This window comes from Eptesicus fuscus, chromosome 22, assembly GCF_027574615.1.
Source record: "Eptesicus fuscus isolate TK198812 chromosome 22, DD_ASM_mEF_20220401, whole genome shotgun sequence".
NCBI classification, from domain to species: domain Eukaryota; kingdom Metazoa; phylum Chordata; class Mammalia; order Chiroptera; family Vespertilionidae; genus Eptesicus; species Eptesicus fuscus.
In genome coordinates, this window is record NC_072494.1 from 41,450,134 (window position 1) to 41,475,846 (window position 25,713).

Consider the following 25,713-nt stretch of genomic DNA (forward strand, 5'->3'; position numbering starts at 1 on the left):
AACGTGGGTTGAGGGAATCACACTGAATTTGGCAGGCATTTGGGCGGGGAGGGGATGACTTAAAATGTAGGTTTTGCATGAAAATCACTTGTGTGTGCGTGCATGCGTGTGTGTGTGAAGGGGGTGGGTTCTGGTTTGCACACGGCAGACCTGCCGAGCAGCCAGAGCCGAGGGAAGACTCGCCTCGAAAGCAGACAGTGCTTCGAAACGCGAGCCTGAGGCACAGCTCCCCGAAGTGCGTGACCCCAAGCCCAGGTGCACATTTGTATTCAAGATTCTGCTCACAAGAGCAACTTGGTGTGGAGGCTTGAAGGGAGGCGGTGGCGGCCTTCGTTACTTAATTGTCGTTGGTAATAGTTCTCCCAAGCGCACCCCAGGGATGAGAGTTTCAGGGAGTCCAAAGCCACCCATAGCCCCTCTCCCGGGAGGATTCCCGCTCAGGAGTCTCCAGCAGCCCGCCTAACGGCGCTGGGTCACGGCTCCCTGCGGGCCGGCCGGAGGGGTGGCCCTTGCTGTGGGACGTGTCCGCGTGCCTTGCAGAGCCTCACCGCCAGGGGCCGTACCGCCTCCGCCCGCGAGGCCCACTGAGGGCGCTGCGGCCCCAGCCCCTTCCCTCTGGGTGGTCCCTGTGGGAGCAGAGGACGGAGACTACACCGGAGAGACTGGCCTCTGGCCCTGCCTGTGGGCTCCCGGCAGGCTGGCTCCCGGGCCAGTCTCTGCTCCTGTGAGGCGTGCCCGCCGGCTGCTGCTGATCGCTTTGTTCTTCCGAGCCGGCAAGTTTAAATTCCCCTCCAGGATCTCATCTTTGAGGCCCCCCACTCTTCCCTTCTCTTCTCTTCTCTTCTCTTCTCTTCTCTTCTCTTCTCTTCTCTTCTCTTCTCTTCTCTTCTCTTCTCTTCTCTTCTCTTCTCTTCTCTTCTCTCTCCTCTCCTCTCCTCTCCTCTCCTCTCCTCTCCTCTCCTCTCCTCTCCGCTCCCCTCTCCTCTCCTCTCCCTCTCTCTCTCTTCTCTCTCTCTCTCTCTCTCTCTCTCTCTCTCCTTCTCTCTAAACATATCCTTGGGTAACAATTAAAAACAAAAGTTTGCCCTAATATTGAAAGCACTAAAAGTGACCAGAAGGAAGAAGAAACATTGGCCAATAAACCCATTTAATGCAGATCCAGTGCATTCAAAAGGAACAGCCAGCACTCAGCATCACAGGGGAGGGTGCGTGTCACGGGCAGATTCCCTGTCTCCTTAGAAACCTCCGCTCAGAGCCGCCCCGCACTCTCGGCCTCCTGGATGAGACCGGGAGTCTCCCACAAGCCCCGGCGACCCTGCAGCCTCCCACTTCGTCTGTGATCAACACCAGGAAACACAGATGTGAAGCTCCAAGGCTTAGAGGACATTGGGCAACAGGTGATGGTGTCGGCTAGTCCAGCGTAGGCCCACCCATCGACGGCTCTCCTCCTCCTGTGCCCTTCTGCCTGGCACCTCTCATTCCAGCCCTGCCCCTGCAGTGAGCCTGTGCACACCCTTGATGGGCGGTGGCAATGTGTGCCCGAGCCCTGGGCTAAGCCGCCTGGCCTCGTCCCAGGCCCACCGGCCCGCTAATCCTCCCTCCTCCTCTGCAGCTTGGTCCTGGTCTCCTCCTGCCGGCGCCTCCAGGCCGCGATGACGGCCTCATCGTCCACGGCCTCCTCGTCCTCCCCATCAGTGCTTCGCCGGTACCGCGCCCGCTGCCCCGAGGCAAACCTCCCTTCCTCTCTGCTCTCCGTCCTCGCCTTCTCTCCCTCCTCTTCAGACCTCATGAAGCTCTGTGTGAATTTCCTCTTGGCGCCAAACTCAGAGAAGTCTGCCCTGCACGACTCTTCCACGTCCTCCCAGTCCCTGGGCCGGGCCCAGGCCGCGCGCCGGGGCTCCGGGGACTCCTCCCCGGCCGAGGGCTCCGGGCTGGCCTCGCGGGAGCTCGAGGTCTCGCTGAACAGGGCCCTGGAGAACGTGTGTGTCTCCCTGCCCTCCCTGGTGGAGGAGGAAGAGAAGCGTGAGGAGCTCCTCACCGAGCCGTCGGCCGCGCAGTAGGAGGAGGTGTCCCGCTCCTCCGACTTGGAGAACTTGTAGCTGGAGGACTTGCACCCCGTCTCCCGGAGCAGGGAGGACCTGGTGGACTTGCCCCTGGAGCTTCCAGACCAGTTGCTTTGGGGAGGAGATCTTTCCCCTGCCCCGAGGCCGCTGAGCCACTTGCTGACGCTGCTGTCCGCCTCGCGGCCGGCCCCGCGGCCACTGCCATCGCGATCGGAGACATCCAGGGAGGAGCTGGTGTCCGTTTCCGGCTTCTGGGAGCCCCCGCGGGAAGAATACTGGAAGCTGCCTATGGCGCTGTCGGCGTCCTCCTCGTCTCTCTCGCCCACGTCCCCGTCCTCATCTTCCCTGACCTTCTTCTTCTTGAAAAGGGTGCTGCGTTTGTGGTCGGAGGCCAGCTTCTCCATCTGGTACTCAGACATCTTCTCCCTCAGCTCCATCTGCATCTCCTTCTCCTTCTGGCCAAGCTCCTTCAGGTTGACGTGGTCAGCAAAGAGGCTGTAGATGGGCTTGCTGGTCCCCCTCCCTGCGCTCCCCGTGCCTTCGGCCCTGGCGCTCGGCGTGCTGCGGCAGGACAGCAGGGACTGCGTGTCGGAACTGGGTCTTGCCTGGCTTCGAGGCGGAAGGCCCAGGGAGGAGGCGCTCTGTGCGCTGAGCATGGAGACCTGGTCATCCCCCAGGCAGCCAGCTGCTGGCGCCTCCTTCGTGCTTGCCGTGGATGGGGAGCGCGACAGAAGCAGCATTTCATTTTGCTTCTGGGCGAGAGTTTCGCTGACTACGTTGGCGATCCAGTTCTGGATACTGGCGATGGAAACGGTGTCTCCAGGCCCCACGGGTAGGTTAGGCAGTGGCGTGGAGGGGGCGGAGGCCAAGCATCCCCCTGTGTTGCTTACGGCCTGAGATGGGTGGGAGCTGAGGCTCAGGGTGCTGAGTACTGATGCTGTGTCCCCATCAGTGCTGACCGAGGGGGCTGCAGACCAGAAGGCAGACAGGGGGATGCTCCTGCCGGCTGCCGAGCCGTCGGCCTCCCAGCTGCCCAGGGACTGGCTCTCCTCCAGCGTCTGCCTGCTTCTCTCCAGCAGCTCCAGCCGCCGCTGCCTCTTCTTGGCCGAGGCTGAGGCCTCGCCCTTGCTGAGCTCCACCACCTCCTCCTTGTTCTCACTGCCCACCTTCTGCTGGTGTTTCAGCTTCCAGGCCTGGTAGGCTGTCAGGTTGACGTCGGAGACGTCTTTCTTCTCCCGCTCGGCCTCCTCTGCGCCTGGCTCGCTGCTGCTGTCTCCTGCCTCCGAGTCCCTCTTGTGAAACCCAAATTGGATTCTCTTGATCCTCCACCTTTCGAGGGCAGTGAGTTTGTCCTTGTTCCTGCTGCAGAAGTTATAGAAGGAGCTGGCCTCGGACAGCACACTCTCCTCGTCTTCCTCCCGGACCCTGCTCCCCGCCTCTGAGCTTGCGCCCACCTCCTCTCTCTCGCTCCTGGACCGGTACCTCCGGGAAGCTTCCCTCTCAATCTCCAGCAGCCTCTGGTTCCACATGTCCCAGGAGCTCTCCGTGGACGCGGAGTCGGAGCGCTGCCTCCCTCCCCGGCGCTGGCTGCTCATCTCCAGCTGCTGCTTCAGGACCCGAATGTCATGGCTGCTCACGCTCTCCGAGGTGCTGGTCTCACTCAGGGTGTACCGGCGTCTTCTCCCCTTGAAGGAGCTGACACCACCCTCCTCCTCCACCTCCTCCTCCTCCTGCCCCCACTTCCGGCGCCCTTCTGCCTGGTACCTCTCATTGCGGCGCTGCCACTCCCGGATGATCCCCTCCACATCCTCATCCTCGGGCTCGTCCCCGCCCTGGGTAGAGGGGGCGGAGCCCCTGCCATCCCCACCCTGCGGGGCCTTGCCGGTGGGGAGGCCCTGCTCCTTCTTCCACTGCTCATAGAGTTTCTGCTCCTCCTCTTCGTCGATGAGGGTGAGGGGCTTGGAGGCCTGGCTGGCCGCCGCCGAGGAGGAGCCACTCAGGCGGCTGGTGGTGTCGTCCTGCTCCTCCACCGTGAGGTCCTGCACCCTGGCCCCGATGGTGCTCCCCGTGTCCTCACCCTCCTCGGCCCCCTGGGCGCCCCCCTCCCCGCTGTCGTCCTCGTCTCTCTCCTCCATCAGCTTCTCGTTGAGCTCCCGGAGCTGCCTGAGGAAGCCGTCGTTGGGGCAGATGGGCCGCTTCCTCCGCACGGTCATCAGGGCCTCCAGGACGGCCATGTGGTGGAAGATCATCAGGTAGGCCACCACCAGCACCGCCGACCGGCTGACGCCCATCTCGCTGCTGACCAGCACCTTCCCTGCGAGGAAGACACGGGTCAGAAAGCTGTGCCCGCAGCACGTGTGGGCTGGCTTTAGCCCCATTTTGATGTGCTGGTGTCATATGTGTACTTGGCCTCTGGTCTCTGTCCATGCTCAAGTCCGTCTGTCCTGTGTCACAGTGTCAGACAGAGCCCAGGCACACTGCACTGTCTGACCTGGGCAGGAAGTGGGGACAGAGTGGGGGAAAGGGACTAACCCCTGTCCCCACTGTTCTCGTTTCTCCCGCCAAACCGGGCATCAGAGGGAGAAATAAAAGAAGAGGGGACAGGCCAAGACCAGAGAACCTGAGGCCAAGAGGAGGAAGTCACAGAGGCGGGGAGTCTTGGCGTTGGAAAGCATCCACAGGCACAGCCGGAACGTAAGAATTCCCTTCATAGCACCCTTGGAGCTGCATCGTTCATCATCAGGCTCTGCTGGTGCTTCCAGTGACAGGGAGCTCAGTACCTCACACACTCACACACACACACACACACACACACACACACACACATACACACATACACATTCACACACACACACACACACACCACAATCACACATACCACACACACATCTCACACACACACATACACACACACACACACACACACTCACACTACCACACACACACACACACACCCCCACACTCACACCCCCCCACACTCACACCCCCCCACACTCACACATTCACACACACACCCCCACACACACACCCCACACTCACACATACCACACACACCTCACACACCACACACACACACACACACCCCACACTCACACATACCACACACATCTCACACACCACACATACCACACACACATACACACTGCACTCACACACACCCACACTCACACATTCACACACACACACACACACACACACACACCCCACACTCACACATACCACACACACACACACTTCTCACACACCACACATACCACACACATACACACCACACTCACACATACCACACACACATCTCAGACACACACAAATTCTCACACACTACACATATCACACACACATACACAGCACACTCACACATACCACACACACACACACACCATACATACCACACACACACACACTCACACATACCACACACACACTCCACACTCACACATACCACACACACATCTCACACACTTCGCACACACCACACATACCACACATACTCCACACTCACACATACACACCACACACATACACACCACACACATACCACACACACACCACACTCACACATACCACACACACATCTCACACACTTCTCACACACCACACATACACACACACACCACACTCACACATACCACACACACACATCTCACACACCACACATACCACACACACATACACACCACACTCACACATACCACACACACACACCACACAAACACATCTCACACACCACACATACCACACAAACATACACACCACACTCACACATACACACCGCACACATACACACCACACACACCACACACACATACACACCACACTCACACATACACACTACACACATACATACAACCACACACACATACCACACACACTCACACACATATACACACATACTCACACACACATACACACACACTGATGGATGCTTCCTATGACAGGGAGCTCAGTTCCTCACACACCACACATCTATAACACACACACTCACAAACCACACACACATACACACACTCACACACACATATATACCACACACACACATACACACCACACACATACCACACACACACCACACACATATACACATCACACACACACACACACACACACACACACACCACACACACCACACTAGCACACATCACACACTCACACATACACACAACCACATATGCATACCACACACAGACATATACACACACTGCTGGATGCTTCCTGTGACAGGGAGCTTAGTACCTCACGCACCATCCACACACCACACACACTTACACTCACACACATACATACCACACACACATTCACACACATCATACCACACTTACATTCACACATATACACACCACACTCACACACATACACACCACACACACATATACACCACTCTCACACACACACACACACAGACACTCACACACACAGCGCACACACACCATACACACTCACACACCACACATACACACCACGCACACCACACACACCATACACACCACACACACACACCACACATGCGCATCACACACAGCGTACACACACCATACACACCACACACACTATAAACACACCACACACCACACACACCATATACCACACACACACGCACATGCACACTCACCTCGCTCCACACTTAGATCTAATTTGGGGGTGTCCCGTCACGTGTTAGGGCAGAGCATCACTCTCTATAGCAGACACTCAGGGCTCCCCCTGGGACGACCTGGGGTCAATAATGAACACATCTGCATGAACCAGGCCTTTCATACAAAATCTTTTCAGAACATCACTATCACATTCTTTGCTAAATTGTATTTCTATTTTTCTGGCTATTCTGTGTCTTTTGGTCAGTATTCAAACATCTTTTTATGTTCTCTTACGCATTTTTCACATTTTAATCCTCACAGCAATTTTAGGAGGACTCGACCTCTTTATCGCTGGTGTCTAATCAGGAAGCTGGAGGCCCTGGCCTAGGCCCTGGCCCGCAGTGCCACGGAATGGAGGGGGTGCAGCGCGTCCGACTCCCCAGCCGCGGGCCCTGCGCTCTCCGCCCCAGTGCCCACCCACCTCCTGCAGCTCTGCAGGCTCCCGTGGGCTCTCTCTGGGCCACAGCACACTCCCCTCCCACCCGGTGGGGTCTCCAAAGCGGAGGGGTGAGTGTTGTCAAGGTGCCTTCTCAGGCCTGCCTTGTCCTTGACCTTCCCGCAGGACGGGCCCTGCACCCCCCTCCTCCCCCGAGGGCCCCTCCACACCAGCCCACGACTCCTGGACAAGCCTATTCCCCTCGGGGCCTTTGCTCTGGCACTTTCCTCCGCCAGGTAGCGCCTCTCTCAATGCTCCGATGGCTAGTTCCTCCTTGTCACTCAGCTCATGGGCGCCCTTGTCAACCTCCCTCTCCAAGGCTGGCCTGTTGCTCCAACACACCGTCCCAGGCCTCCCCCCACCCCCCCGCCCCCCAGTGTCTCACATTCCTCTCTCTTCTGTTTCATTCCTGCCTTCACATGGAAGATGCAAAGGCCAGAGCTCTGGGTGCGGCTCTCACCCCAGGGCACCGGTCAGCCCGCAATCATGACTTACTGGACGAGTGGTGGTCCTTTCCTTCCCCTCTTCTTATAATGACACAACAACCTTCTTACGACAGAGAACCGAACACGGCAGGTAACTGGAGGTTTCCGTACGTCCCCGTTTTCTCCTCCCAGGCCAGGCAGACCCCCTCACCTCGATAGGTAAGCAGGGCCTCGTCCAGGAACTCGGCGGCCTTCCGGAAGTGCTGGGAGATGTCCACCTCGGGAAAGTCGTCCACCTCCACCCCCAGGTACTGGATGTCCAGGCCGGTGTAGAACTCGGGCCCCGTGTAGACGCCGGTGCCGTGGGCGGCATTCAGGATGTGGGTAATCCCCAGCCTCTTCAGCCTGCCCTTGTTCACAGCCACACTCCTGAGGACGAAGAGGCAGGGACCGGTTTGTGCCAGAGTCGGAGCTGGACAGGCACGTCCCCACGGAGAGGGGAGTCCGCCGGCCGGGTCCGGAGGGCCAGCCGGTGAGTGCCTCCTCCTCGCTCCCCCACAGGTCGGGCTCACTGCAATACTGTTATAAAAAGGGGCCAGGGACTTAGTCCCCGCAGAGGAGAGAAGATACGGGGGCAGGCAGGGGAGGGCAGGATGGAGAAGAGAACCAGGTGGGGGCGGGGCGGGGAAGGAAACCTTTGAATGGTCCAGAGATCTCTAGCTTAAAATCTTGCCCGTCCGGTGTGGCTCAGTGGTTGAGTGTCTGCCCATGAACCAGGAAGTCGTGGCTCCATTCCCAGTCCAGGCACATGTCTGGGTTGCAGGCTCCATCCCCAGAAGGGGGCGTGCAAGAGGCAGCCAATCAATGATTCTATTCTCTCTCATCATTGATGTTTCTATATCCCTCTCTCTCCATTCCTCTCTGATATCAATAAAATTATATATTTTTAAAAAATCAGGCATTAAGTCCTGGTCCGTGTGCTCAGTGGTCAGAGTGTGAGCTTGTGCACCAAAGGGTCACAGGTTCAATTTCGGGTCAAGGGCATGTACCTGAGTTGCAGGTTCAACCCCCGGCCCCAGTCAGGGCACGTGTGGAAGGCAACCAATTGATGTGTCTCTCTCACATTGATGTTTCTCTCTCTCTGCTCCTCTCTCCCTCCCTTCCTTCTACTCTCTCTAAAATTCAATGGAAAAAAATATCCTAGGTGAGGATTAACAAAAATAATAATAACTAAAATCCTAGGCCTTGGGAATAAACACTCACCAAGACACAGAAAAGGCAGACAAAAATAACCATCACCTGAGTGTGCCGCCCGCTGATCTGGAATGCTGTGTTCTCCAAAGTTCTTTCACGCACATTATTTTGTCCTAATAATGCACTTCAGTGGTAGACAGAGAAACTACTTTTATTCCCATTTAAGATTGTAAAAATGAACCGAGAGCTGTATGCCTTCCCGAGACTGACTGGAGAAAGACGGCGCCGGCCCGGTGGCTTGAGCGTCCGGCTCAGAGCTCTTTGCTGCGGTGGAGGGGCCTGAGGAGCCGGAGGACGGGGCTGTCCCAGGAGGAGCAGAGGCCTTCAGCGGGGCCTCGGCAGACGCCCTGCGCCCCTCCCTGGTGGCCCGGTGGCGGTGCTTCTGGGTCTACAGAGCTACTTGGAGATGGCTCGGGACGCGGTGCCCGGCTCTGGGAATCGGGTTCCGGGCAGAGTCCAGGGTGGGGAATAAGACCCACCACCCAAAGCCATTTTCTTACTGCTCTCCTGGGACCCAGGTGACCCTGTGCTTCTGGATAGAAGGTAACTAATCAGGAGAACATCTCAGTCAGTAGCCAACGGATTGGCCAGCCTTCGGTCCAGACTAGCTGTGGCTCCACTGAGGCCCTGGCAAGACGCTGAGGGAATGGGACATGAGGGAGTTGTTTTGAGGTTTGTTCTGGAAACCGCTGATACACTTTTGAAAAACAGCATTTCGTTTCTGATTATAACAACTATAAATGTTTACTCTAGGAAATCGGCTCAACTCAAAAGACCCTAAAGAAGAAAATAAAAATCACTTGTAGAACTACCTCCTAGAGAGAAGTACTGTTAACATTTGATCATGTTTGGCTCTAATTTGTTGTCTATGCAAAAGCTACATACACACATCTATCTATATATTCTTCAAGTAGCATCACACAGAATCTATATTATCACGTAACCTAATTATCTTCTTACTACGTTGTGAACATTTCCGTATGTTGGTAATACACGTAAAAATCATGACATCAATGCTCCGAGTGTCCCCTTCTATGGTTGTACGGATGTTGGGGGACAATGGTGAGGGGGGTTGTGCTGGCACTGCTCCAGGCAGGCAGGGAGGCCCCCAGAAGGCACCTGGAGGGGCGAGGCTGTGCCGAGAGCCCTGGCAGGGGCACAGGGTCATTGGGCCAGCACTTTGCCCTGCTGACCTATAGAGGTGAGGGGGTCCCTGCGTGCAGATAGGTGGGTGGGGCCTTTCTCCAAGGCGGGGGCTGGGTGGGTGGTCAGCAGCACCAAGTTTCTGGGTGGAGCTATTGGGGCCTTTGGTGAAAGTTGGGGGCAGGCGTTTCATCTCTCTCGGGCACTACCCAGAGGGGCAGGACAGGGCCTGTGCCCAGCAGTCAGACTCACTTCTCTGCTATGAAGACGTTGGGCCAGACCTCATCCACCTCGTTCCAGGGGGCCTCCTGGCGGTCCTGGACCAGGGCCCGCTGCAGGTCCAGGACGCAGGGGGTGTTGTACAGGCTGGTGTCGTCCATCTTCTCCCGGACGCGGTGGTACAGGTCCTCCATCAGCAGCTGCTCGGCGGACTCCAGCATGCCCGGGCACTCCGTCTCGGCCCTGACGCCCCGCGGCCCGAGTTCTAGGGGGACAGGCAGCGTTCTCATCAGAGCTGGGACAGCACGGCTCCCTGCTCCTGGGGAGAGCCCACTCTTGCCCAGTTTGCTGCCAGGCCTCTGGGCATGGGCTGAAACGCCTGCAGAATCTGCCGGGAAGGACTTAAGGGGGCCCAGGGGCCCTGCATTGGCCTGGACACTGTGGCCGGGACGGGGACTGGGACCAGGGCCAGGGCCGTGTACGAAATGGGACACCAGCTTCCCTTACTCCCCCTCATTTCCCAAAAGCTGGCTGACACCTTAGTCCGAGGTCCTTAGTGCCTGGTATACATCCGGTGCGTACTTACACCCCCCAGTGCGCCATACAAAGCAGAAGCCCTGACTAACTGAATACACGCATGTGCATGTATCTGCACTTCACGTGTAAGCCCGTGGTTGGTTTGACTCCTCTGCACATGCAATGCAGACACCCTGGGAAAGCAGCACCTTCCCGGTCGGTTTTGCCCCCTCACATTCAGTGGGCGTGTCTATGCCGGGTATTGTCTGCTTCCCGCCCTGGCGCTGAGGCACCTGTCTCCCAGCCCCCACTCTCCGGCCGGCCGCGGGTTGGCCAGGGCTCCGATGCCAGTCAGGACAGCACCCAGGCCTTTCTGGCCAGAGAGGCTCAGATTCCAAATAAAATCAAGTCCTATTCACCCCCATCTCTAGTGAACCTTGATCTCCTCCTCCTAAACCATTTGCTCCCAATTTATCAAATCGGGGGGGTGGGGGGGTGGGGGGGGGCGGAGGGGAAGGGCAGGCAGATACTTCCTTTTGTGAGAAGGTAACAGGAGCCCTAGCTGGTTTGGCTCAGTGGATAGAGCTTCGGCCTTCGGACTGAAGGGTCCCGGGTTCGATTCCTGTCAAGTGCAATGCCCGGGTTGCAGGCTTGGTCCCCAGTAGGGGGCGTGCAGGAGGCAGCTGATCAATGATTCTCTCTCATCATTGATGTGTTTCTACCCCCACTTAGCAGCCAAAACACTGAATGAGAGAGGAGGGAGGAGTTAAGGGGGAAAGGGCGTTCTCCGTGTTGGCCACCACCTGCCCGCACCACCTCGCTCCGAGGGAAGAAGGCGGGCCCCACTGGCCGGAAGACTCGGCCCAGCCCCGCGGAGGGAGCTGGCGTCTGCGAGCCGTTCGCTGCTCGAGGTCTGAGTCCACTCGCCACCAAGATGCTGTCAGTCCTGCGGGCTGTGGGCGGAGCCCTATGTCCTCCCGAGGAGGACCCGTCCCCCAAAGCCCCTCTTCCCTTCTCTCCTCTAAACCATCCGACCGGCCCACATCCCTGCAGCAGGTCTCAGCTCTAATAGTCTCTCACCTCCAATGCCGGGCAGAGAGGAAAACTGTGGTCCCGGGCTCTGTGCTGTTGAAAACTAGAGGGGTCTTACCTAGCAGACATGAAAGCCCCTCTCCTTCCCTCCCTCCCCTGCTTAGAGAGCCCTCCGTTACTCCTTTTATTTAAAAATTAAACTCCCAGCACCTCATTAAAATACACGCATTGTCTTCCTCTTCTGTTTTCTGATCTCTTCCCTTCCCTGGCCTCAGGCCCACCCCCGGCGGTTCCCAGCCGCCCTCCCCATGCCCCCTCCTCCCCTGCATTGCTACTGCTTGAGGTTTCTTCACGGGAAAGCGGAGCCCATGCCCTCCTCGCTCTGTCCAACATGGCACACGCTGGCTCTTCAAAGTCTGTTTCACCCCTGACCTCATGAGCAGGGCCATCTTTAGCGATATCACCTGACACGCTTTCCTTTCTCTGGAATTTTCTTATCCCCTGGCCACCTTTCACTAAGACTAATGAAGCTCAGGCCCATGTGCCAGAGAAGGGGAGAGAAGATGAGGTTCCGCATAAAGCCAGGCGTGGCCCCACTTCGGTCCTAATCTAAGTCCGCAGTGTCCTATGGACGTGCAAGTGACGCTTCAAGAGGCGCCGTGGTTTTCTCCCAACTCTGAGAGCGGGATTTCTACTTCACAAGACCGGAGCCTGGAGAGTGGGCCAGAGTGTAGAGCAAGAAGAGATGGAGGTGGAAGGCCAGGGCATTCCCAGCTGCACAAGAGCGAAAGGAAGCTTCCGGAGCCAGCGTGGTGCTGAGCGCCGTCGAGAGAAACCCAGAGCGGGCGAGGACACCAGGTCTGGTTGAGCGGGTACCAGAGCCCAGACAGGTTGCTCAAAGCCAACAGGAGAACAGAGGAGAGGTCACGAGACCGGGCCTCCCAGGGGGCCCAGGTAGCAAGCAACAGCAGATAGAATCTCTGGTTCCTCATGAGGATACAGGAGACCCAGATGTCCCTGTGGATCCTGGGGGACCCCCAGGGCCAGGGGACTGAGAGAGACCCGGGGTTCCACGTACAGGAGCAACGTGTGTGGGTCTCATGATGAAAGGCCAGGGATGGGGTCCTGGCCCCCAGCGGTGGATCCCAACGGAAGCCAAAGCCCCCCGAAGTGGGAGAGACCCTCAGGCCAAAGCGAGGAGAAAGAGGAGGAAAGAAATTCTGAAAGATTATTTCCCCAAAACTGATGGGAGGAAGGGTGACTCCATCCAATCAGGGTGAATGAAATATGGTATGTTTTCTCTCCTGGATTTACTGTGTAAATGGTAACGCCTCTCCCCACCCCTGTCCCACCTCCTCCCCAGACATTCTTCAGTCCGGAACCATCTCAGGCCCAGCGGCCATGCCGGCCCCTCCTAGACGGCCCTCCAGGGCTCTGCGTGCTCCAGCCACTTCCCGGCTCTCGGTCTGTGTCTCTAACTCGAGCCACCCAGGACCCTGAGGCAGCTGAACACCTGAGTGGGGCGTAAGGGCAGGGGGGGCCGCCTCCCTGTGCCACCAGAGCACTGTTCACACGACAGGACACGACACGACACGGGCGATTCCCGCCTCTGACCTGCGAGGCGAGGAGGAGGGGTGGCTGCTTTGGGTCTGCTCCGCTTACGCCATGGAAGCGCCCGAGAAGCACCCTGGCCCCGTCCTGGTGACCCGGGGACTCTCCCGGCCCCCACGGGCCTCTGGGCCTTACCTTCCCTGATGATCCGCTTGGCAGCCACGGCTGAGGAGAGGTGAATGGGCTCCATGAAAATGCTCTCCGTTTCCGCCTCCGAGACCACCGAGTACCTGGGGGAAGAGGGACGGCCGTGAGATGGTGCTGCTGGGAGGCTCCTTCCTCAGGAGAAAGCCGGGTTTTAGCCACAAGTGGGCAGCGATGAGAGGAAGGGGTGCCTCCTGTTTCGGGGCCTGAGGTTGCGGGGCGTGGGTGCCGTGCTCGGCGTCCTCTGCTCTCGGACCAGGCGGCGCCAGGCGAGCTGATGCGGAGCGACATGGTCGGCCAGGCCGTGGCTGGGGCCACCTGAGGCGGCTTGACTTTCTCTGTTGTTCCCACCCTTGCGCGTCCTGCTGCTCGTGGTTTCCCGGTCCCCCGTCCCCTGTTGTCCATACAGAGGACATGCCTAACTGTGCTCTGCCAGGCCTGCCGGACTGGGCGCGGGAGGTGCCACCATTCCCTCTCTGCCCTCCCTTATCCCTGCTTGGGAGGGAGGGGGCTGATGGGCTGAGGATGGAGGCTGGCACAAGTTGGGGGGCGGGGTGTCCAGGAAGATGTGCTCCTACGCCCAGCCTCATTCTGACACAAGAACTCAAGGGTTAGCCTGAGCCCAGAGATGCAATAAAGCAATTGAGGTCAATGTCAAGGCCGTTAGGACCACCCTCTAGTGGCGGGTCCTCCTCCCCATGGGATCCCCTTTTCCAGTGTTGGGTGAGCTTTGGGTCTCTTTCTGCCTAGTTGTTCCTAGGTCTAGAGAAGCTAAAAAAAACACACACCAAAAACCTCACAAAAATGTAAGAGGGTTTAATGGACACCATTTCTTTTTCTATCACAAAACTTCCCCCATTCTGCCCCTGTATAACCCACCCTCCCTGCCCCTCCACCCCTGGCCATCATGGATCTGTTTCTGTCCCGATACTGGGACCTTCTCCAGAATGCTCTGTAAAGGAATCGTATATAACTGGGATCTTCTGGAGCTGACTTATTTCACTTAGCAAAGTGCACCTAAGAGTAATCCATTCCAGTGCATGAACCAGTAACTGGTGTCTCTTTATTGCCTAGTAACGCTCCATTACGTAGGCACCGCAGCCTACGCGGCCTGGGGCGAGGCTGAGCACCCAGGGGAGGAAAGCACACCTGCCTCTGGTTTGCTGGATTCTGATCCTCTTCCCCGACCTGCCTGGCACTGTCCACGCCACAAGCCCTCGGCAGCTGCTGCCAGCCCACCCCGCTGTTAAAGGGCCGTCTGTGAGCCGGTCCAGGTGGAGGGCCCCTTCGCCGAATTACCTGGAACCAGAACCTCTGCCCGTTGTCCTTTTGCTTTTAAAAGTCTAAAGTGAATGTGTTTCCTGATCTCTGTAATTGACCTATCTTTATTTAGAGGAGCGGGTGGGATCTTGTTCTAGTCCTCCGCGTTTAGAAATTCCCCAGTGATGTTCCCCGGTCTGCTTTCTCCCATTGTGTTGAGAATGGATACCATTTTTTTGAGTGCCTTCTATGAATTTAATTCTGACAAAACTCCCACAAACTAGGTCTTATTATTCCTGCTTTAAGATGAGAAAACCGTAGCTCAGAGGGGTTACCAAAATTACTCAAGGCAGTGAGTGGCAGGGCTGAGCTGCAAACACTGGGCACCTCGCTCTAAATCCGATCTCCTCGCCACCACAATACGCTGCCACTTAGACTGGAAGCGCGAGGCAGCTGGTCGAAGCGACCCCGGCTGGATCCCCAGGCCCAACAGGCTTGACACAGGAAAGTGCCTGAAAGAGACATGTTGAAATGGTGGCTGGGTGGAAGGATGGATGGATTGGGTTGAACTGAGCTGAGTGCAGGTGAACTGGACAGAGCGAACGTGAGCTAGGACAAGGTTAGTTGAATTGAGTTGGTGGATCAGCAGAGTAATTATCTCGTTGCTGACACCCCCATAGAGTCCAGCTCTGGCAGAACGGTGTGCCCAGGGCCAGCCCGGCTATGAAGAAAGCAGTGTCTTTGCCGGAAGACAGCAGTAGCCTGGGACTCTCCCCAAGACGCAGCTAGGCCTGCCCGTGCCGCACAGGGGACAGCAGGACGTGACACCACCAGGGCAGTTCCTGAGGGATCCCGGCCTCGCTCCTCCCAGGACCTGGGCTCCGGCTGTACGTCCTCACCGAGTTCCTTCTGCCCAGGGACGGTGCTGAAGCCCATCTCTGCTGCTGGGTGCTCCGTCCTCCCCTCTTCACCCATCTCTCACCTTAGGTCAGCCATCACTCCTTTCGAAAAGCCTTCCCTGGCCCCCGCCTCACGCTGCCCCCTTCATCAGGGGCACTTTGACATTTGCCTGTGAAATCATCGGCTAAGTGCCTACCTCCTATACTGGGCCACACCCTCTAGGAGGCGCGACCACGGCTGGGTGGTTTTTGTTTTGTTTTGTTTTCTTAATCCTCACCGGAGGATATTTTTTCCATTGATTTTTAGAGAGATTGGAAGGGACGGGGAGAGACAAAGAGAGAAACATTGATGTGAGAGAGACACATCGACTGGCTGCCTCCTGCATGCACCCTGACAGGGGCCAGGGATTGAGCCTGCAACCGAGGTATGTGCCCTTGACCGGAATGGAAACCTCAGTCTGCCGACACTCTAACCACTGAGCAAACCGGCTAGCGCATAGCTGGGTGTTTTGATGACAGTTGGGTTCCCAGCACCCACACAATATCTTGCACAGAGTAAAAGCTTCATAGATAGTTTCTGATCCTCTGACTGGACTTGTCCTCCATAGCATCACATTTACGGGGACAGGGCAGTTACAGCCATTAGGACAAGTATTGACCACATGGTGGCCGCTGGCTCATCATTTCACTGGGCTGCCAGGAGCAAGACCAGGGCCCTGGCTCCGTCTGTCCATGCTCACTCTGCCCTCCTGAGGCCAAAATGTGCATATGCTGGGAGGCCTGTCACAATCAGCACACTTTCTTATGGTGGATTACAGGGGCCCCAGCCCTGGGACCCTCCTCAGGTAGAGAGATGAATCCACTTCCCTTGCATCTGGGTGGTCTTTTGACTGCTTTCACCCATAGAATATTCTGGAGGCGACACTGGGCCTGTGTCTCCTCCTGGCTCGCTGCTCTCTCTGGAAGCCCGGAGCTGCCTATAAGAGGTCTGACTACCCATGACCACCTTGCCGGGAAGGCTCTTGGTCAGCAGTCCCTGCGGGCTCCCAGCCGACAGCCGGCCACGTGGACGAGCCTCTTAGAGGTGCAACCTGCACCCAATGCCCCTCCTCCCCACAGCTGACACCACGAGGAACACAGACAAGCTGCCCAGTGGAGTCCTGCCCAGATTTCTGACTCTCAGAAAAGGGAGCAAAATCACGGACATCAGTCATTATGTGTCTGGGTAACTTGGTAAGCAGCAACAAACAGCGGGAACCGGCGATTCCAAGACTGAGAAGTGAAATTTGAGCAAACACCAGGCACTCTTCTCCTCATCGCGATACGGAACCTCGTAAATGCCAGCAGCACCACATGTCTGCAGCTGAGGAGAAAAACAAGTGACCCCACTCTGGGGACAGTCTGGTCCCTCTGTGCACATGGCTCAGGGCACTCTGGTGGTTCTCAAGTATCAACATCTCATAGAACTACAGTCAGAGCCTCAGATTTTATATAAATGTGAGTCCCATCTTTATGTCAACAATATTTATTAATAATAAAATTTAATATTATTAAATAATATTATTTATAACTAGAGGCCTGGTGCATGAAATTCATGCATTGGAGGGGGGTGTCTCTCAGCCCAGTCTGCACCCTCTCCAATCTGGGACCCCTCACAATCCAGAACTGCTGGTTCCCAACCCTCACCTGCCTGCCTGCCTGATTGCCCCTAACCGCTTCTGCCTGCCAGTCTGATCACCCCCTAACCACTCCCCTGCCAGCCTGATCAATGGCTAACTGCTCCCCTGCTGGCCTGATTGCCCCAAACTGCCCTCCCCTGCAGGCCTGGTCCCCCCCAACTGCCCACCCCTGCTGGCCTGGTTGCCCCTAACTGCCCTCCCCTGCCAGCCATCTTGAGACCACATGGGGGCGGCCATCTTGTGCGAGGGCATGATGGTCAATTTGCATATTACCTCTTTATTACATAGGATAGTGTTATTTATACTACTGTTAATAAAATAATTGGTTTGTTTATTAAGAGTCAGTATTATGTAATGAGGTTTGTGGGGAAAGAACAAGACAGAACCCTGCAGGTAATGAGCTGGGGATTCTTCTTCCTATGGGATGACCAGCTGCTTCCTCCAGGCAGCCCCCCTTGCTCCCACCAGGTGCTATTTTTTCCTCTGTCGGCCACCAGGGCTCTGCATTCTGAGGAGGCTTTCTAGCGTCTGTGATCAGCCCTCCAGGCTGGGGCAGAAAGGGAAAGAGACAGGAAGAGCCCTCACCTGGCAGGTGTGCAGAGGCCGTGGGAGGACTCAGCAGATGGCGTCAGCAGGATCCTAGCCTGGGACTGTCCACCTGCGAGCCCTCGACCAGGCCATTTTCCCTTAACAGTGTTGACTTCCGACAGTGTGGACTGGGTTTAAGTGCCAAACACGGGGAGCTGAGTGTCGCTCCCACACCTGCCTACACTCGGAGGCTGCGGCTTGATGAGGAGCATTTGGAACCGGAAATGATGGAGAAAAGCCCTGCCTTGTGGCGGCTGGTGCAGCGAACTCCTCAGCAAATCTGGGGAATGGCCATGAAGACATGACCCAGGACACCAGCGAAGATCCCCTCCCGCCCCGCACGTGTGTCGGCTGCTGCGGTCAGGAGTGCGCCCGCACGTGTGTCGGGGTCACAGGCTCTATGCGGCGACTGCCGGGAGCGGAGGACCCGGAACCTGGTGGCCATGAAACTGTTTTGCCACCAACGCGGTTTAGGAGTCTGTGAGGAAGGTGTGGGGGGAGGACCCGAAAGCCCCGGGGTGGGGGTGGGCGCCGAGGAGCAGACAGAAGTGCCCAGAAAGGAGGAGGGAGGGGAGACCTGAGCACAGCCTGTGTCTATTCCAAGGTCAGGGAGACGGCGGCCCTGGCGGTTTTGATTTACGACCACATCTGGGCCGCCAACCTGCATCGCCCGCATCCCTGAGATGAGATGAGACGGCACTCACACCGGGATGAGAAGCGGCAAGGGCTGGCTGTTCACAAGTCCGGCAGGGACAGCGATCTAGGATCGATAGCCGCCTCGTCGTAGGATCGGGAAGAAGCAGCTAAAAGCCTTGAGGGTGAAGGGAGAAAGCAGCCATACAGCGAGCAGCTTGACGGGCGTGCTAACCAAGGTGCCGCTTTCTTCACAGCGTGCTTTTCAAAACTGCGGACCGTGGCCCAATCGTGGAACCTAAAATCAATGTGCTGGTTCGTGCCCAGCATCTGGGAAAAACAGGACCGCACCGGCCACAGCAAGGACCAGCATCAGTTGTGAAACCTCTTTGTAAACGTGTGCACACCTGTACCCACGCCCTGAGCAGCTGAGATGCAAATGGTATGGCCCACTGCGTTTATAATCGGCCACGTTTGAAAGCCGCAGCTACCAGTATAAGCCACTCGACAGGCTGTCAGGACACAGAATCAAGTGGACTTGGTCCTTCAACCCAGACCCCGACAGCTGGTCACTTCCTTTTAAGGAGGCCCTAGGAATGAAACGGAGGCAGAGGCCCAGGAGGGGGGTCTTTCCGATCTGGCTTTTGCAGAAAAGGAACAGGTTTCGGAGCTGCCTCTGAAGGTTCGTCGCTCAGGGAGAGTGACACGCAGGCCCGAGAAAGAGCGGAGGCGGAGCGATTGTCACGGGAAAAGAAACGTTAAAGAGAAAGGGTAGCCAGGAGGAGCCATTTCCTGAGGATGCTCAGACCTGGCGCTCCACGGCCAGCCGCCCAGCCGCCACTCCCGCACGCGGACCTCAGCGTGGGGACAGCGGCAGAGCCCAGCTAAGAAGTGTCACTGCCGGTGGATGGAAATGCCACCTCGAGAGACGGCCTGACGACCACCAAGGAATTCCAAAAAGCTGCAAAGCTTGAAAGCTCAGAGCCAGAGAGCCAAAGCAAGAAACGGACTTCGTCTCGGCGAGAAACTACAGGAAACGGAGGCCTCGCCGGTTCGCTCAGTGGATAGAGCGTCCGCCCAAGGACTAAAGGGTCCTGGGTTCGATTCCGATCAAGGAAACAGAAAAAGGAGACTGACCCTCCTCCTTCACTCCCAGGTCTCACGGCTTCCCTTCCCAGCCAATAATCTGAGACGCTCACCACACCCAGGGGATAGGCTCTTCAGACCGTGCCCGTCCCCCAGGGCAACACGATGTGTGTGCAGACGGTACTTAGCTGGCCTACTGTTAAGTAGACACTTCGCCACGTCGTTCAAACATCCTATATCCTCAGGCGCTATAGCTGCTCAAACGTTCTCCGGCACAGAGGGCCTTAGTTCTGTGAAGCACGGATCAGCAGCGAGCCTGCGGGGTCACAGGACCGGCGTAAGCTTGGTCTTAGATACTATGAAATAGTTTTCCAAATCGTGGTACTAATTTACACGCTCACCAGCGATTTCACATCCTCGTTAATATTTGCTATCTCTGGGCTTTACTTTTAGATGGTCTGGTGAGTATGTCATAGTATTGAGTTGCAGTTTTCACTTGAATGTCTATGATATATTTTTGTTTTTATCGATTTCTAGCTTAAGTCTCGACTGGTCAGAAAACATGTTTTGTATAATTTTAAGCATTAAAAATGTGTCGATAAATGAAGCAATGCCCAGGATGCAATTTGTTTCGGTAAAGGTGCCATGTGTGCGTGATAAGAATGTGTACTCTGTGACTGTTGGATACATGGTGTAGAAATGCCAGTTAGATTAATTATGTTTACTGTTTTGTTCACACTTCCTATAGAAATATTTTTTAAATTTATTTAAATTACAGCTGACATGCAGTATTATATTAATTTCAGGTGTACAGCATAGAGACTAGACATTCATATACCTTACAAAGTGGCACCAGACATAGTTACCACAATACTGACTATGCTCCCTACACTGCGCCATGCATGCATCCTGTGGCTGCTCATCGCCAGTTATAAAACTTCCCCTATCCTTAATGTTGTTGTTTTTTTTTGTCTCATTCTATCAGTTGCTGAGCTAGTTTTGTAAAAAATATACATTTGACTAAAATTGTGGATTTTAATTCTGTATTCAGTTCTGTCCATTTTTTTTTCTTTCTATATTCTGAGGCTATGTTATTAGCTCATAGAAGTTGTAAATAATTATATCTCCCAGGGAACCGGACCTTGGATCATCATGAAACTTCCCTCTTTGTCTCCAGCAACTGTCCTCAGTCTGATGTCAATACATAGCGCCCTGGCCTGCTCTCTGGTCCTGTCGGCGGTCTTTTCCAGGGATGGCCCCGCGGAGTCCCACCCTCGTGCTCTCCGTACAGCGGAACCTGGACACCCCTCCAGTGCAGGGGTGGCGTCCACGTCCCGCCTTTCGAACCCTGCGATCCTTTATGTGACTTCTGAGCCTGCCTCTTTTTTTTAAAAAAAATGTATCTTTATTGTTGAACGTATTGCAGATGTTCCCTTTTTCCCCTCATTGACCTCTTCTAGCCGACACCTGCCCCCAACTCCTGGCCTTCACCACTCTCTTGTCTGAGTCTATGGGTTGTGCACTCATGCATGTAAGTTTTTGGTTAATCTCTTCCCCACCACACACGCCCCCACCCTCTCTCTGCGATTCCACAGTCTGCTCCATGCCTCTATGTCTCTGAATCTATTTTGTTCACCAGTTTATTTTGTTCTTTAGATTCTACATCTGAGAGAGATCATGTGATACTTGTCTTCCTCCAGGCCCTTCCAGGCTGTTTCAAAGGGTAAGAGATCCTTCTTTTTAACAGCTGAGTAGTATTCCATGGTGTAAATGTACTACAGCTTTTTATCCACTCGTCTACTGATGGGCACTTGGGCTGATTCCAGATCTCAGCTATTGTAAACTGTGCCACTATGAGCATAGGGGTGCATACATTCTCTCTGATTGGTGTTTCAGGCTTCTTAGAAGTGGGATCACTGAGTCAAATGGACCTAAATAGACACTTCTCCAAAGTGGACATACAAATGGCCAAGAGACATATGAAAACATGCTCCAAGTTACTAATCATCAGAGAGATGCAAAGTAAAATGACAATGAGATATCACCTCACACCTGTCAGAATGTCTATCATCAACAAATTAACAAACGGCAAGTGTCCCGAGGATGCGGAGAAAAGGGAGCCCTGTGCACTGCTGGTGGGAATGCAGACTGGTGCAGCCTCTGTGAAAACAGTATGGAGTTTCCTCAGAAAGTTCACTGTGGAACTGCCATTCGGCCCAGTGAGGCTACATTTAAAAACTGATTCACCCTTGTCTTGTTCCCTTGGGTGCTAACTCTTGGAAGTGAGTGACTAGGCTATGAGAAAGCCCAAACTGGCTCACTCGGCGCAATCATATGAAAAGACCATGTGAGGTGTCTGACCCACAGGAAGCGCCAAACCTGTGAAGATGCCTCTACGATCCCAGGCCCAGCTGCAGAGTCACCCCCAGCCTGCAGGTCACCCCCAATCCTCACATCTCTCCAGCTGAGGCCCCCAACACCTGCAGCAAAGGCCGGACACGCACTGTCCCTTGTCCAGGTTCCCGGGGCGAACGCAATAAGATGGCTGCTTTGTGTCACTAAGTCTGGAAGTCATGAGCGATAGTAGCTGGAACAGCGTAGTGTAAACTTTCTCCCCCTAGTTAACCTTTGTGTAGCTTTACTTCTATGGTGTGTCTCTTGTAAGCAGTATATAGGCTTTTCAAACATCGAGTCTCACCATTTTTATCTTTTAATTGTAGTATTTAGTTTATTTGTGTTTAATGTAATTATCTATATATTGGGGTTTAAGTCTACCGTTCTCTTATTTCTTACTAGAGGCCAGGTGCACAAAATTTGTGCACGGGGGGGGGGGTGTCCCTCAGCCCAGCCAGCACCCTATCCAATCTGGGACCCCTTGAGGGATGTCTGACCACCCATTTAGGCCCGATCCCACCGGGATCGGGCCTAAATGGGTGGTCGGACATCCCTCTCACTATCCAGGACTGCTGGCTCCCAACTGCTCTCCTGCCTCTGCCTGATTGCCCCTAACTGCTTCTGCCTGCCAGCCTGATCACCCCCTAACCACTCCCCTGCCAGCCAGATTGATGCCTAACTGCTCCCCTGCCAGCCTGTTTGCCCCTAACTGCCCTCCCCTGCAGGCCTGTGTCCACCTTCAACTGCCCTCCTCTGCTGGCCCAGTCACCCCTAACTGCCCTCCCCTGCTGGCCTGATCTCCCACAACTGTCCTCCCCTGCAGGCCTGTTTCCCCCCAACTGCCCTCCTCTGCTGGCCTGGTTACCCCTAACTGCCCTCCCTGTTTGCCTGACTGCCTTCCCCTGCTGGCCTGGTCCCCCCCAACTGCCCTCCCCTGAAGGCCTGGCCCCTCCCAACTGCCCTCCCCTGTAGGCCTGGGTCCCCCCCAACTGCCCTCCCTTGCTGGCCTGGTCACCCCCAACTGCCCTCCTCTGCTGGTCTGGTCAACCCTAACTGCCCACAACTGCCCTCCCCTGCAGACCATCTTGTGGTGGCCATCTTGTGTCCACATGGGGGTGGCCATCTTGTGTCTTGGAGTAATGGTCAATTTGTATATTACTCTTTTATTAGATAGGATGCTTTTTCTTATTATTTTTGTTATTTTCTATAATTTCCTCTTCTTTCTTGCCTCATTTTGAATTGATTATATTTTATTACTGTAGCTTCCCCTCATTAGGTTGTTAGTTACACATTCTGTTATAAAACTTTCAACAGTTACACTAGAGATTACCACATACATCCTGGACTTCCCCTCAGACGCAGTGTTTCAGAAAACCTCTCAAGCGAGCGTCGCGCAGCTGAGAGATGAGGCCCCAGAGAGCAAAGCAATAAATTGGGATGGAAACTTCTATGTGAGGAAGAACTTCGGGTGTGGTTTCTGATTCGGGGAGTTGTCTGGTCTATGCAGATCAGAAGCCTATTAGGGGATCATATGTTTAAGGAAACCATGAGCCTTAAAAAGCCTTTGGGTGTTACAAGCCTTAGAACAGCCCATGGGCCCTCCGATGCCCATAAGCAGGACACAGTCTGCTAAAGCCCTGAGTGACGAGCGCCCACCTATATCCCCCCTCCCTCCCCTGGGGAAGCCTCTGAGCCCTGAGAAGCAGGAGCCGCAGGACCCCAGAGGACTGAGGGAAAGTGAAGCGGATTCGTGGGTACTCCAAGGTCAGGTGACCTTGAGATAGTCTAGTTGGGGTTTTCCTTCCTGTTTTACAGATAAGAAGACAGGCTCAAGAGCCAGAGTGACTCCTCCCATAAATGTGGTGGCAGAGCTGAAATGAGAAGTCAGGCCCCTACTGTGATCTGTGGCAGGCAATGCAGTTGGGCACATACACTATCGCCACAGCGGGCAACAAAGCATTTCTTTGCTGCCTCATGGTTTTCCTTAAAACATCATGAAAATGTTTCACTTACATCATAATGTATTCTCAGTGAGTTGATGTAAGAGAAGGTGTTAAATTGTCATAAAATAAAGGGGACTCTCCAGGGAGCGCATCGAGGGATGTGTGCTGGGCACACGCCCTTGCCCCCGGGCGCGCACATGTGTCCGTGGGAGAGACACAGACCAATTACCTTAGTGCCGGGCTGGCCGCAGGGCCTCTCCCCGTCCTGCTAGCGATCCAGGCACCACCCTCAGCTACACGGTCAGATCCTGCGCACCCGTCAAGGTCGGGACCAGCATCCCTCCTCCAGGAATCTCCCATCCCCTTCCAGGTGCAGTGGTTCCTGCCCTCAGCCCACGGCACACTGGGCCCAGGCAGGATCCTAACACGCCGGGAACCCGGCCGCGCGGCCGCCGGTGTCCGCTGCCTCCAGAAGGGACGGCACATAGAGAGAACTCAGCGACATTGTTGATGAGTGGACTTAGGGGTGGCTGCCCTGGGGGCCTATTTGTCAGCATGCTCCCTCACCCACCCACCCCCCGCGGCGCTTACTGGCTGGGCGAGGGGCTCCGCAGGAGGTACCGGGCCTGCACGGCCCTCACGTCCGCTTCGTCCTCTTCACTTGGGACGACCTGCTCCTCCTCGGGGTCCCCACGGGTCGCCATGGCACCTGTCAGCCTCTGTACGTTTGGTGTGAAAAAGGCAGTTGAGGAATCTGGTTTTGGGGGATTTGTGGTGGGGGGGGGTGTGTTGGCGATGTCACCTCATTGGACCTAGGAATGGGGGGTCACCATGTGCTAGTCCCCTCCTGGTGAGAAGGCGCACGGGGGAAACCAAGTCACACTGGGCCCAGCCACTGTCACCAGGACACTGAGACTCACGCCCTGGCCCAGGAAGGAGCCAGCCGCGGAGTCACAAGACTTAAGTGGCAACTTGGCTGCATCCACAGATGCCAGCAAGGAAGCAGGGGAGGTGGGGGGCCGGAAACTGAAGACAGTGAATTCCCCAGACCAGAAAGGTCTTTCTGTTGAAATGTGGACACCCACCTGCACACACACACACACACACACACACACACACACACACACACACTTTCTGCCTCTGCTGGGGGAGGGGCAGCTGGCCCTCCAGGGTCTCTGGCCCAGGCACCGTCCCCCAGCCCGTTCAGGAAGGAGGACTCCCTGGAGTTGGTCTCAGGTGGGGCCGGGCCCCACACCTAGGCCAGAGCGGCTCCCTTGGCAGGGCGTCCTGGGCCCACGGGACAGAGGAGAAAGGAGCGCACTCACCTCGGATCTGTGGTCTCCACACCACGGGCGGTCTCCCAGGACTGGGGGACCCAGAGGAAACGCCACAGCCTGACCAGTGAGAGGCCCCACTCTGTCTCCTAAGGCCTCTCTCTGAGGGGCAGGACAGCTGTCAGCAGGAAACCTGAGCTCCCTTCTAAATTTAGGCTCTGGCCCCACAGCAGGCATATCTCTGGGAGAAGGAATGCTGGCCCCACTTAACTCTTTCCCTCTGGGCCCATTCCCCAGCCCACCAGCAGCCAAGGTGGGGGGATGTTCACACTTTGTAGGTGGAGAACCTGAAGAAAAGTTTTGGGGGCTCTCTCTCCATACCCTCCCACCTGGGCTCCCTCTATACATACCCTCCCACCTGGGCTCCCTCTATACATACCCTCCCTCCTGGGGATCCCTCTATATCTACCCTCCCACCTGGGC

At 55.9% G+C, this 25,713-nt stretch overlaps 1 protein-coding gene across 1 annotated transcript; it reads right to left on the reverse strand.

Annotated features, from left to right (window-relative positions):
- Positions 1–1,139: 1,139 nt before the first annotated feature.
- STYXL2 (serine/threonine/tyrosine interacting like 2) lies at positions 1,140–25,314 on the reverse strand. The gene is made up of 6 exons (XM_008153109.3): positions 25,282–25,314; positions 24,548–24,675; positions 13,466–13,560; positions 10,205–10,436; positions 7,767–7,984; positions 1,140–4,377 (listed from the first exon to the last, which is right to left on the reverse strand). The coding sequence occupies exons 2-6, from the start codon at positions 24,658–24,660 to the stop codon at positions 1,589–1,591; spliced, it is 3,447 nt and encodes a 1,148-aa protein (XP_008151331.3). The 5' UTR covers positions 24,661–24,675; positions 25,282–25,314; the 3' UTR covers positions 1,140–1,588.
- Positions 25,315–25,713: the final 399 nt, after the last annotated feature.